We start from the raw sequence: 10,597 nt of genomic DNA on the forward strand, positions 1-10,597 counted from the left end.
TGCGGGTTACCTCTCCTATGTGGTTTGTAAGCTATTGCATAGGAGCGAAGTTTTATCCTGTGTGCACCCAAAATGTAGCGGCTGCGGATTTCCCTTGTCATAAAAATAAATAAATTACAGGACTCCTTTTACTTGGTGAAATTATTCCTAAATTAGATGATCAACCATTCTCTCTATTGTCACCATAGAAGTGTGCTAAATGAGTTTAGAAAGAATAATTATGCAAGTTTTTCATAGAGATGCCATGAGTAAGTATCATTGTTTAGACAACTACATTATTGTACATACAATGATTCATCAATTATTTGAAGAAAATTTTTTATGCTCTTTTCAATATATTGTCTCAAAGCCTATATCAAATATGCATAATAATGTCATATGTACTTAACTTTGTTAAAAAATATATTGTGTGTTTGTGTTTTTGTGATTTTAGTTTTATTAGGTTTTATTTCATTTTTCGTTTATTTGAAATGCAAATTTATTTATTTTTAAATGCGGTTCATCTATCAATAAAAATATTATTTTTGTGTTTTAATCAATATAACAAAATTAAAATTTATTTTCTCTTATGAAGTTATAAAAATATTATTTTCAATTTATTGATTTTTTTATAAACTGCGCGAAGTGCGGTCAAATTCACTAGTTTAATACAATCTCAATCATTTTATAAAATTATATTTAATAAATTTTAAATTATTACACACTTGTAGAGCAATGGAAGAGTTTTATAACGTTAAGCTAATTAGTATTGTAGTCATCACTAAAAAATATATATGATAATAATATATCTATTCAAAAGATAACTCCTTCTTTAATGTGGAAAATTTAAGATAAATTATTTTTGCTTTAAATAATTATAAGTTAAATGCATATTTATCACATATGTACATTTATTGCAGTAAAACCATATTTAAAAATATTATGTATATACATCTTATTCATTATATCATAAACATTTTTGAGGTTATCGATGGAAATGGAGAAGCTCGATCATGAATTTGCCTCTTCCCTAATCTATGATGAAGTCGAAATGAATGTACACCTTCAAGAGGTCAGCTACAACAACAAAGAGACAAGCTTATCAACGGAAAAAAGACGAAGAGTCCGTTTGGATTGACTTAAAAGTTGATCAAACATACTTTTAAGTCAGTTTTTGATTTTTGAAAGTGTTTGACAAATATAAAAAATAACCTAAAATAAGTTAGAAAGTGTTTGACAAGGTAAACAATGACTTATAGTAAATTAAAAGTGAGTTAAAATAAGTCGAAAATCAAAAGTAGGTCTCCCTCTACTTTTTATTTTTTGACTTAAAAATCATTTCAATTTGACTTTTTATTTTTGACTTAAAAATTACTTTTTTTAAGTCAATCCAAACGGGTTCAAAGTGGAAATGTTAGTTCTTCACCTGTTTTTCCGTCTATGATTGGAGCAGTTGCGCCTCTTGAAGAACAAACTTTAGGACGGGTTTAGAGGTGAAATTGTCGATTGATCGGTGGAGATGTGGAAGAACATGATTGATCGGTGGAGAGCAGTTGCACCTCTTGGAGATGTGGATTGAAGTTTGAAGAGGACAACTCTTCACTTTCCTCTTTTCACTTTTAGTTCTGTTATTCCAGATTTTAATTCTTTTCATTTCTAAATTCTCTTTATTTGTTTGTTTATTGTTATTCTTTCTTTCCTTACTTTATTGATTGGGCCTGCTGACTTGGGCCTGATCATTTGATGTATATTGCTCTTATTTTGATATTAAAATCTAGGAAAAATTACTTAAATACACAACATTTATTTACCTATTTTCAATATTTCCCTACTCTTTTACTAAAATACAAAAATCTCTTATTTTCCCCCAATTCAACTTAACCGGATACTTTATTAGTTTAAGTATCTGCCCGTTATTAATTAAAGTATCCGCGCTGCTATATTATGCATCCGCCATTAATTAAGTATTTGTGCTGCTAACAACTTAATAATTTAAGTATCCGTTCGTTATTAATTAAAATATTCGCGCTGCTATATTATGCATCCCCCCGTTAATTAAGTATCTGTACTGCTAACAACTTAATAATTTAAGTATCCGCCGGTTATTAATTAAAGTATCCGCGCTGCTATATTAAGTATCCACACTGCTATATTATGTATCCGAAAAACACTAAAAAAAGGGATTTTTGATAATTAATGAAAGAGTAGGGAAATGAAGTAATTTCTTTCTTATACTATGTCATTTGCCTAATTTTTACAAAAATCTAGCTCTTTGGTCTTTTAGTTAAAAATAAATAAATTCATAATATCATAAAGAAAAATATTTTATGTATCCGATCATACTACATAGATATGTTATTGGGAGAATTAAATGAGGAAATTTAAAGTTTTTTTTTTTACAATAATTAAAAGAAGTTAAAGAAAAAGTATTTTTTTAGTCTGGGACTATTTTTTAATATGATAAATCATATCATATATATTTTTAAGGGCAACAATAAGTAATAGTTATGAGAAATGTATCAAGGGTAATATTATATATTTCAACTATGACAAAAATTTAAAATATTAATTAGAAATTAATAAACATATATACACAAAAATAAAACCATATAACTTTTCATAGTCATTCATTCACATAATAATAATAAGAAGAAGTGCAACGTTAAATGAGTAAAAAATGTTAATTGCTCTTTCTAATATGTTGGTTAGTATAGTTTCATAATTTCATTTTTGCTGAATAAAAGGAAATTATATATCTAATCAATAAAATAAAAAAGAATAGAATAATATAATTGAAATCAAAACAACACATGAATGAATCTTCAAAATATTTGGAAACCATTCAAGCTATTGTACTAATATGACCATCTCTTTTGATGAAATCTTTCAAGATCATTAAGCTTCGTTTTTCATTTTGATGAACTTGTACCAACGTAATGTGAACATTTATGTGATGAATCTTAAAGAATATATCTATGATCTCTAAGATGAATTTTAATAAATTTATCTATGATCTTTATCAAAATGAATACCATATGGTGATATTATGAAGTACATAATTTATGAAGAAGATGAAGAAAACAAAAAGATTAAAAAGAGGGATAAACTATACTAATAAAAAGAAAGAATAAGAAAATGAAAATGAACATTCAACATCTCCTTAGATAATTGTTATTTATAGATTATGTAAACCATAAGAATAGTTAGAAAGGATTGGAAAAGACATGTTATTTAAATAGGGAATATTAATAGATGGAGGTTTTTTTGTAACTTATTAGATATAATTAGAATAGTAAATATGATTGAATTTTTTAATTAATAAACAAACTATTTAATAAAAAGAAATGAAGTAAAAAAGCCAAAAAAAAGAAGAAGAAAGAAAAATAGAAATAGAGGTTATAGAGAGGTGTCACATCACCTTGTCTATGTTTCTCCTTTTATATATATATATATATATATGTAATTTGTAGTTGAAGTGTAGAAAATTGTCAAAATTGAGAAAAAGGACAATTTAGGTGTATGTTCTGCTTGTAGCGGATTTAGGTGTATGTTCTGCTTGTAGCGGATTGGGGAAGAAAATTTGTAATTTTGGAGAGACAATATTCACGGTAAATAACAAGACACCAAGAGTTGTCAGTATGGAAAATATAATACTCATAGAAATCAATGTGAATTGCAAGGAAATTATAAACTTTATTGCTAATGATTATCTATTATATATCAATATTTTATGTGATTGCAGAGATATGTTTTGCCAGCTGGGGAACCCCATGTACCATAGTTACAGAGAAACAAATCACGTGGAAGATACGCTTGCAAAGGAGGGCACAAACATGGAGCAAGCTAACTTCTTCATCTTTTGAAAAGTTCTACCTTTGTTTGTTTCGAATGATATTGAAGCAGTCAAAGCATAAACTTGTTTTCTTAGGCTAAAATCTCCAGTAATTACCATAAATAGTTGTAATAGTATTAGTATTCTCCCCCTCCCCCAATCCTTGGTAGCGGACAAACAGATTTACCTGATGCATATTAGTTATTAATATAGTATATATCCCTTTATACCAGAAAAAAATAATTTTAAAAGACAACTATAAACTTAAAAGAGATAACATTCTTTTCTTTAAGACACCTCATTATAATAATAGTCAAACTTACTAGTATTTTTCACACAATCTATTTTCTTACACACAACCATATACTAGTCATACTTGATATTTTTTTAAACACATCACTATATATTAGTCATACATTCTACTTATTTATTTCACAAACTATTTTCTTACACACATCACCATACACTAGTCATACTTTCTATTTTTTTTCACAAACTATATAGTTACATTATTTGTAGATTACTCTTCTACCAATATTATTTTTCACTCTTTCCTTAGAGCCCAAATATATATTTAAAAAAAGGGAAAATTTATGCACCACATATTTTTCCTTTCGCTCCAAAACAATAATGACAACCAAAGGAAAATAACCTATGAGTAGGGATCTGAAGCAGCATAGTATAAGCTTTTTTATCCAATTGAAATGTTTAGGAAACTTGCATGCAATCAATTATGGTCCATGGTGTTATGAATAAATTGCCTGAAGATCTAATCATATTTATACATTTGAAGTTTTCAGTAAAATCTCTCATAAGATTCAACTGTATCTCTAAATTTTTTTTACACTGTTATACAATCATCTACTTTCATCAATCTTTATCTAAATTGTACCACAACAAGCCAAGAAGAATTTATCCTATTCAAGCGCTCCATCGAAGAAGAACTTGATCAATATAAAACAATCTTCTCATTTCTTTATGAAAATGATGATAATTATATTAACCCGATCTTTTCAGATATCGATGTGCCATATCTCACCTCCACTCGTAGTAGGAATTATGATCAGCTCATTGGTCCTTCCCATGGTTTAATTGCTTTAGTCAGTAACACTAGCGCTGTCTTATTTAATCCAGCTACAAGATATTATAGGGTTCTACCTCCTAGCCCCTTTGGTAGTCCACCAGGTTTTCGTCGTTGTATTGAAGGTGTTGGCTTTGGGTTCAATCAAATTAATAATGATTACAAGGTTGTTAAGATTGCTGAAGTATATACGGCTCCACCATACAGAGATCCTGACGCGAGGAAGAGAAAAATTGAGGTATATGACGTGTGTATAGATTCTTGGAGAGAATCGGATCATGTAGATCAACAGTTTCCCTCGATGTACTATTTACCTTGTTCTCAAATATTTTATAAGGATTCTAGTCATTGGTTTGCAATTCCAAACACAGAAGACATTGTTTCAATTCTCTGTTTTGATATCAGAACAGAGGTATTTCGCGTCATGAAAATACCTAACAATTGTCATTTCTTTGGCAGAACGTGTTATGCTCTCGTGATTTTAAGTGAGTGTCTAACGTTGATTTGCTACCCGGATTCAAAATCAGATATTGATCCAACGCAAACAATGAGGGAATATGGTGTGTATGAGTCTTGGTTTAAGAAATACACAATTGGACGTCTTCCTATTGAATCTCCATTAGGTGCTTGGAAGCATCACTTATTGATTTTTCAGAGTACAACCGGTTATCTGATTTTCTATGATCTGAATTCTGGAAAAACCCGGGAATTTAGTTTAGGTGGTTCTCCGAGAAGTTTGAGAGTTGCTTCTTACAAGGAAAACTTGAATTCTATTCCGGGAGGAACTGAACCTGGTACACAAGTTCAAAAATTCTAGAGAAGATGTAGTAGCTCTTCGATTTTGAGTTTTGACAAATTCGCACCTTATTAACAACATTCTGCCATGCCAATGTCCTTCAGGTGATAATGGATGATGACTATAATAAAAGAGACATTTAGTGGTAATATTTGTTCCCACAAAACATTTAGTTGTAAATAAGTTAATTTCATTGCATTCTGAGTTTTTAAAGCCTTCAGTGACATTTATATAGAGTGGGTTATAAATATCCATATTTATTGTTGCTAAATCCTTTATTTGTTGTCATGAATGCAAGTTATTAACCTATCCAAGTCTGATCTTCATTAAGCAGATACCGAGAAAGGGCCCAAAATAGTCTCTCATCTTTAGGTTAAGACTCAAAGTCATCCTTGAGTTTTCACATGGAGCACTAATAGTTCCTCATGTTAGCAATATTGGTGCACTTTTGGTCCTTCCCTAAACTTTTGCCTATATTTTAAAATTAATTTTGTCCACAATTTTATGTAAGGAATCAGTGGCGGAGCTAGGATTTTTAATAAAGGGATTCAAAATTTGAAAAAATAGACATACGAAGTAGCCGAAGGGGTTCGACATCTACTATATATACCTAAAAAATTATTTTAACCATGTATAAATAATATAATTTTTCGCCGAAGGGGGTTCGGATGAACCCCCTTCTTGTGAGGTGGCTCCGCCACTGTAAGGAATGTTCAATCGTCTTTTTATATATTTTAGTAGAAATAATAACTCTATGTGAGAGAAGGTGAGAAGAAGAACAGATTGTTCTGTTCAGTAGAAATATTATTGCAACTAAACTAAGAACATCTTGACATATGACGTTGCAAGAAAAGAAAAAAATGTACTATTGCACATGAAATCGTCGTGATGAACCTCTCGATTTTACCTGCAATACAATTTCTACTAAACAAAACAAGGTGTTTTTCTTCTCACATTCTCTCACCCAGAGTTATTATTTTTACTAAATATATAAAATGACGATTGAACATTCCATACATAAATTATGGATAAAAACAATGTTAAAAAATCGGAAAAATCTAGGAAGAGGACCAAGTGATCTTTTGTTGGTTCTCTGAGGAAGAATTTGGCTTTGATCATCCCATGGGCAGTGTCACAATTCCCTGCACTGAGGATTTTTTTCATTGATCTCACATCTTGCTTCAGGAAGTGAGAAGGAAACCATTCCCCATTTTTGCTCAATTTCGTATAGTTGTAAAGCAGGATCTCCACCGTGTCCAGTTCAGAGTTAGAATATACATTAGGTAGACAATAATGAATGGATGAACCTTTTTACTTCTATGATTCCATTCTAGTCCATATATTGATGTAATGAACTCATTGCAATAGAAATTTTTGCTCAACTCTCATCGTTTGCTAATCAGAATGAGCTAGAATTCAGTCTTCTAAAGTGGCATATATAACCCATTCAATTGGTGATATTATGGCCACTACCATCTTGGTAAAATGATAATTACACTTAGTGGTTTCAAATGGATTTAGCTGGACTTGGTTGAGGCTGTGAGGCATAATTCAAGATGAACTAGAGCTGTAGCATTGTGGAAGTACTGAGTGAAATTATTAACTCCTAATATGATATACTATCTATGATTCTCTTGATTAACTCAAATTTCTGGCTAAAATAAGGTTTTGGCTGACTCATAATTTAGTGAAGATTTTGTTAGACAGACACAGACAGTGGCGGAGACAGGAATTCTATCAAGGGGGTTCAAAAAAAAAAATTAAACACGCTAATATTATCCATAAATAAACGGGCCGGGTCATATATGGACGGATTGATTAACAAACGGGTTAACAAAAAAAATCCTTAGTTCAAATAATTTCTTACAATTACAACTCATCTTAACAAACAAATTTAAAGTACATATCTATAAAATGATAATAAAGTAGCACAATTCAATCAAAAAGTTCTACAAGTTCTTCAATTCCTTTAGAATTCTCTTCGGCTCCTGAAAGTGCAAATGGAGAGCAAGCACAAATTTAACATTAGAAAGACTAACAAAAAATACAAATCAAAGTGAAAATACTATTTCTTCACAAAAATTCTTTTTGGCATAAAATGACTTCATTACATTACAAAACTACACAACCTTGAAGGGAGGTTAAGAAACCAAACATGCGGATAAACCTATCAAAACATAGTTTTACATTTGAAAATACAACTACATACATTTTTACAATTGTATTCTACGAGGTTTCATATCTTGAAATGTCTTAATAATAACATCATTAGAAATCTTATCAAATACATCTTTTTCTAAATAAGGCACCAAACAACCACTAAAAAAATCATCACTCATTTGACTCCGCAAGTCATTCTTGATAAACTTCATTGCCGAAAAAGCTCTTTCAACGGAGGCAGTGGCAACTGGTAAAAGTAGAGCAAGTTTCACTAAGCGAAATACAAGAGGATAATTTGAATGTTTCTTTGTCTGAACTAATCTTTTGGAAAGATCACAAAGCCCATTTAGATCGGAGAACCTTTCATCAACATCACGAACATCAACAATGTAACTTGCAAGTTGATTCTCAAGAATACTCATATTGGATTCATCAAAGTCATCTGGATATAATTCAGCCATTCTCATTACTTTTCTTATGTCAAAACTTGAAAATGAGTTAATTGGATTCAAGCAAGCAATTCCATGGAGCAAATCGGTAGTCACCTCATCAAAACGATCATTAAGTTCTTGAAGTTGCCAATCAATGATATTGCAAAACACTTCAACACGATAATGATGTAAGATTGTATAGTTAGCAAGTTTCCGCCGTGATCTTAAAGAGCTAACATATGGCTCCTCAAAGTTAGGTATCAAAACATCATGTTTGATACAAAATGTAGATACCTTGGCAATAAGAGAATCCCATTCATCATCTCTTAAGACTTGCAACCTTCTCTTTGCTACTTCAACAAGTAGCATGGCATTTGCAATATCTTGCTCTTTTTTTTGTAAGCATTTATTAAGCTCATTTGTGATTGCTAAGACATCTCTCATCAAATGCAACATAAACGCAATCTCAAATGTTTGACAAGCTTCAAGATGTCCCATTGCCTTGGCTCTTTCATCCATACTCCTTGCATCAAGAGCAAGTGATTCAAGAACCTCAAGAATAGAGCCAAACATAATAATAAAATTGTTAAAGGATTTATAATGAGATCCCCAACGAGTATCACAAGCTCTTGAAAGACCAAGTTGTTGATTCAAGCCCCTACCGGTTGTAAGTTCACCCATATCTAATGCCACTTGAATTGTTGATTTTTGAGAATCTCGTAAATTATCCATACGCTTAAAAGAAGATCCCAATACATTAAAAATATTTGAGATCAATACTACAAGTTTTCCCACTTCAACACACTTTTTAGAGACCCCAACAAGAGTTAATTGAAGTTGATGAGCAAAGCAATGGATTGAATGAGCCGATTTACTTTCTCGTCTAATCAACATTTTAAGGCCATTGATCTCACCTTGCATATTACTTGCCCCATCGTAACATTGTCCACGCACACTTGATGGACTCAAAGAATGTTGAGCAAGTAAATTAAAAATTGCCTCCTTTAAAGATGAAGCACTAGTATCTTCAACATGAACAATGTCAATAAGTCGCTCCATTACAAATCCCATTCTATCAATATAACGAAATACGATAGCCATTTGCTCCTTGCGTGACACATCAAAGGATTCATCAACTAGTAAAGCAAAGTAGTCACCATTTAATTCGTCAAGAATAGCTTTAACGGTCTCTATCTTACATGCACTCACAATATCTTTTTGAATCATTGGAGAAGTCATTTGATCATTTACAGGAGCATGTTTCAAAACATAATCATGAATTTTATCACATTTTTTTGCATACCATGAGAGAATTTCAAGAAAGTTACCCCTACTAAGTGATGATTTAGATTCATCATGACCTCGAAATGCAAATCCCCGACTTATGAGAAGTCTTACTACATCAACCGACGCACTTAAGCGCATATAATATCCATGCTTGAGTTGATTAGATTGCCTCTCAAATGCAAATTGAATAGACCGCCGTTGTTGTAGTAAATCTTGACATTTCTTTTTTGATTGATTATGTATGCTATTCGATAGACCAATATGTTTGTCAAGACCACCCTTTTTGTTCCAACTCTTAAATCCTATAGTTGAAAATGTCTCCCCTCCTCCTTGATTAGTGTTATGATCTTTAAAAAGATAGCAATACAAACAATAGACTGCATCTTTACTAACACTATACTCCAACCAATCATGATATATATCATCAAACCATTCATGATTAAAACGACGCATTGATCCAAAAATATATGTTTGAGGATACTCTTGCACCGCCAAACGAGGTTGACAAGGACCATTCAAAAGGTATGCTCTTCTAATAACATCACGGTGGTTTGGATGATAGTTCAATATTGATGTTCTTTCACCAGGATCAAACTTTAAAGAACTCAAATCAAATTCTTGAGAAGAATCTAACGACACTTCTGAATGATTAGTATTTTCTTTTTGATTAGATTGACTATGACTTTGAGAGGCTAAAGTTGATTTCGGTACTTGTGTAAAATACTTCTTCACTGAATATTGAGACTGAATCGTAATAAAAATTTAGTGAGAACTTACAAAAATTAAATATGCAATAAGGACCAAAACAAATTATAAACAATGAACAAAAGTTTGAATCTCATAAATAAAAGTTAATATCCATTTAAGAAATGTTGAATGTCCATAATAAACATATAAAATCAACAAATAAGGCCAAACAAATAAAATTATAACTTTCATAATCAATGAATAGAATTGAAATTTTTATATGAAAAATAAAAAATTGTTAAGAGAAGTGAATATCTGAGTTCAATTAGCTAAATAAAATAACA

At 30.9% G+C, this 10,597-nt stretch overlaps 1 protein-coding gene and 1 pseudogene across 1 annotated transcript; one reads left to right on the plus strand and one right to left on the minus strand.

Moving 5' to 3' along the window:
* The first annotated feature begins 4,439 nt into the window (after positions 1 to 4,439).
* LOC125850051 (F-box protein CPR1-like) lies at positions 4,440 to 5,291 on the plus strand (annotated as a pseudogene).
* Positions 5,292 to 7,901: 2,610 nt separating this feature from the next.
* Positions 7,902 to 10,019, minus strand: LOC125875574 (uncharacterized). Its single transcript, XM_049556587.1, has one exon. It carries the CDS (start codon positions 10,017 to 10,019, stop codon positions 7,902 to 7,904), a length of 2,118 nt encoding a protein of 705 aa, XP_049412544.1.
* Between the last annotated feature and the right edge of the window lie 578 nt (positions 10,020 to 10,597).

Source organism: Solanum stenotomum, chromosome 1 (assembly GCF_019186545.1).
Source record: "Solanum stenotomum isolate F172 chromosome 1, ASM1918654v1, whole genome shotgun sequence".
Taxonomy (NCBI): domain Eukaryota; kingdom Viridiplantae; phylum Streptophyta; class Magnoliopsida; order Solanales; family Solanaceae; genus Solanum; species Solanum stenotomum.

Bases quoted from the DNA above. Each gene is read 5' to 3' on its own strand.
- LOC125875574 (XM_049556587.1), bottom strand. From the start codon at position 10,019: ATGCGTCGTTTTAATCATGAATGGTTTGATGATATATATCATGATTGG.